Source organism: Solanum tuberosum, unplaced genomic scaffold (assembly GCF_000226075.1).
Source record: "Solanum tuberosum cultivar DM 1-3 516 R44 unplaced genomic scaffold, SolTub_3.0 scf00193, whole genome shotgun sequence".
In the NCBI taxonomy this organism is placed as follows: domain Eukaryota; kingdom Viridiplantae; phylum Streptophyta; class Magnoliopsida; order Solanales; family Solanaceae; genus Solanum; species Solanum tuberosum.
Window position 1 is genome coordinate 785,829 of NW_006239118.1, and position 3,261 is coordinate 789,089.

Here is a 3,261-nt window from a genome sequence, read left to right on the forward strand (position 1 = left end):
TAACCTGGAACAATGTAACCACAAGACCCTGCAATAACAGACATGGACGCATTGGCATCGACCGCGTTTGCAACACCAAAGTCAGCAAACTCACCATCCAGGAAGATGTTATTTGACTTAACATCTCTGGGTGGAGCACAGTCATGATGCAAGTAAGAGAGTCCCTCAGCTGCATCCATGGCTATCTTATATCTCATAGGCCAGTCTAGAAGGCCACTTTTGCTGCTTCCATTAGGCATATAGTTTGCAATCCCTAGTTGTAAGACAACACCATAGGAGTGACAATAGTAGATTCCAAGGGTTTAGCAGCAGCGGAGGAGATTACAACTGGTCTGGCACTTTAGGTAATTACAATAAGCATAGCTCAAATATGTCACAAAATGAAAATGCTGCAAAGAGTAACCATATGTCAGAATATAGTGGGAACCAGCAATTAGAGAACCACCACAACCAAGATTTTTCGGCAAGCAGTCATTTTAATAGGCAAATATCTAATCATTATGAGGGAACAGTTCCATACAATGCAAAAGCAATTCAAAATCAAAATGACCAACGATTTCTCCCTGGTGGGGGTTTCAGTCATCAATTTAGTCAGCCAACACTCCAGCAACATGAGGAGAAGCATGCCTCAAATGATTATTATGGGACTCAAACTACAGCCAATTATTCCCAGCAAGCATTTCAGAGCAGCCAGCAGTTTGGTCATGCTCCCACTGCAGGAAGATCATCTGCTGGCCGTCCACCACATGCTTTGGTTACTTTTGGTTTTGGTGGAAAACTGATTGTGATGAAAGATTATAGTTCTTCTGGAAACTCATCCTTTGGAAGTCAGGTTTGTGTCAATTTTTTATATTCTTTGTCTTTCCCCAATGTTTTGGGTTGCAGTACTCTTACTGATGATTGAAAGTATTTGTACATGGTGGGTAAGGAATCCTGTAGGAGGTTCAATATCTTTGCTCAATTTGATGGATGCTGTCTCTGAGAGAGTTGACAGTTCAAGTCTTGCGATGGGGGCATGCGACTATACCCGAGCTTTGTGTCGACAATCATTCCTTGGTCCACTAGTTGGTGGTAGTCCCAGTATCAAGGAGTTGAATAAATGGATTGATGAGAGGATTTCAAAACTCTGAATCTCCTGACATGGATTTACAGGAAAGGCGAAGTTTTGAGGTTGCTTCTGTCATTGCTAAAAATAGCATGTCTCCGTTCTCCTTTTGGTACTGAGGCTGTGTTGAAGGTAAGATTTGAAAATTTGTAGGAGTAACATGCCTGTATTTAGTTATTGATTAATTGTTTAACCTTTCAAGATGAACTGTTGGTTTAAATCAAGCTCTGGTCCAACTAAGTACAGTTTTATTCCACTGCCTTTTGTTTCCTGTTTGTGTTGCCTTTTTAGGCATATAAACTCGTTTCACTCCTACTGCCCATTGATATCTCCATCTAACCTGGTCTTGCTTTAGTTGGATTCGAAAATTTATGGTATCAACACATTCCGACTTTTATTATGGTTTCTTATGTGTCTTACATGTTTTGGGTCTAACATATCCTTTGTAATTTCTATATTTTTATTGTTTGACTTGATCACCTACGGGATGGGTACATCTCCCCCAAGTTTAAGAAATTCAACTGGCTTCTCTTCCCTAAATGATGAGATCATTAGGTAGAAAACAAGAAAGAAAATCCAGTATTGGATGTTGACTGCAGTTGAACAAATAAATAGTATATAGTGGTAGTAATAGCACTGCCCCACATATAATAACCAAGAGAGAAGAAACAATAATTAGGCGCTTGCATCACCATGTGAGCAGAGTTGTGAAGTAGGTTAGATATTGGGCACTGAAATGTCTAGTTTAGTTCCGCTCCATTCTCTACATCACTTTCTATCTCATAGAGTGGCTGGACTCTGGAGGAATTTGGGGGGATGTGTTTCTTTTTCATTATATTGTGTTCTCTTTGATGATTTTCACTACAGAAATACATGAAGCCTTGAGTCAATTGTCATTTGAAGAAATCTTTTGTTTGAATTAACACCATAGCTTGTGGTACTGTAATACCTTTTACTAACTAGGAAAGAGTATTGATGTTCTAGCTGTTATGAATTTATGTAATTTATGCTCTTCACAATATTTGGCTAAACTTGGCGAAGTTTGCTTTTTTGTGTTCCCTTTTTACCTTGTCAAAAGAGAGTATGCAAGGTATGTCTTCCTTTTTTTAATGCATTTTAGATTTTTTATTTTGTACAATCATCTAGCTTGATAGCGCGAAAAATAGCTTGTCTAATTTTATTTTAACCAAAATCAACAAACTTAGTAGCTGTTGCTAGTTTGGTTCTGCTACTTTAACAGGAAAGTGATGTATATTCCAGAAACAACGGTAGCCAAATTGTTTGCTTCTGTGAAGAGGAACGGGATGCAACTCAATCAATATGAAATTGTTGCCCAGTGCTTGCAGCAATTGCCCTCTGGACAGATGCGGGTAATTCTTGTGCAACTTTCTGTTCTTAGTTGTTATTTTGATTGTTTGCTAGATCAGCCAACCATTCTCGTTACATGCTCTAGACTACGGCTTCTGAGCTTCAAAGTCTTCTAGTATCTGGAAGAAAGAAAGAAGCATTACAATGTGCACAAGAGGGGCAGTTGTGGGGACCAGCTCTTGTTCTCGCTGCACAACTTGCTGATCAGGTTTGTCTAGTTCTTAGTTGCCCTTTAGCACCCAGCCTCTTCTTCCTCCTCTCTCTCTCTTTATGCTTCAATTATACATGTGTGTATATATATATTTCTATTATCTATTATCTATTATCTATTATCTATTATATAGAAGAGTGAAGTGGTAGGACGATCAAGGGTAAAATTGTAATTCATTCTAACAAAATCTATTAAGAAAGATAGTAAATAATTCTAGAAACATCTTTTTATATATTAAGTGAATTATGATCAAGGGTAAAATATAATTTCACGCTAATAAAAATCTACCAAGAATGATACCAAGAAAATTAAATAGTTCTAGAAACATCTTTTGTTATTGTTATTACCATTAACTTATTTTGTTATTACTTCACTTTCTTTTCTTTTGTGAGTTATTGTAATATCTATTCACTACTCTATTGTACTATTACTTTAATTTAATTCTTAATATTTTGTTCTATTCATTATGCTTATAAAAACTGCCTACTTTAATATAAAAATTCATTATGAATTAATTATTTTCACCTTTATTTTGGCTCTAATTAATATACTTGAAAAGAAATAAGTGTGATAAAAA

At 36.5% G+C, this 3,261-nt stretch overlaps 1 protein-coding gene across 1 annotated transcript; it reads left to right on the forward strand.

The window, feature by feature from the left end:
• Positions 1-355: 355 nt before the first annotated feature.
• LOC107062051 (protein transport protein SEC16B homolog) lies at positions 356-1,201 on the forward strand. Its single transcript, XM_015312263.1, has 2 exons — positions 356-832; positions 930-1,201. The coding sequence occupies exons 1-2, from the start codon at positions 371-373 to the stop codon at positions 1,128-1,130; spliced, it is 663 nt and encodes a 220-aa protein (XP_015167749.1). The 5' UTR covers positions 356-370; the 3' UTR covers positions 1,131-1,201.
• The last annotated feature ends 2,060 nt before the right edge of the window (positions 1,202-3,261 follow it).

Bases quoted from the DNA above. Each gene is read 5' to 3' on its own strand.
- LOC107062051 (XM_015312263.1), top strand. From the start codon at position 371: ATGTCACAAAATGAAAATGCTGCAAAGAGTAACCATATGTCAGAATAT. The intron at 833-929 runs GTTTGTGTCAAT...TGGTGGGTAAGG, and splicing joins ACTCATCCTTTGGAAGTCAG to AATCCTGTAGGAGGTTCAAT.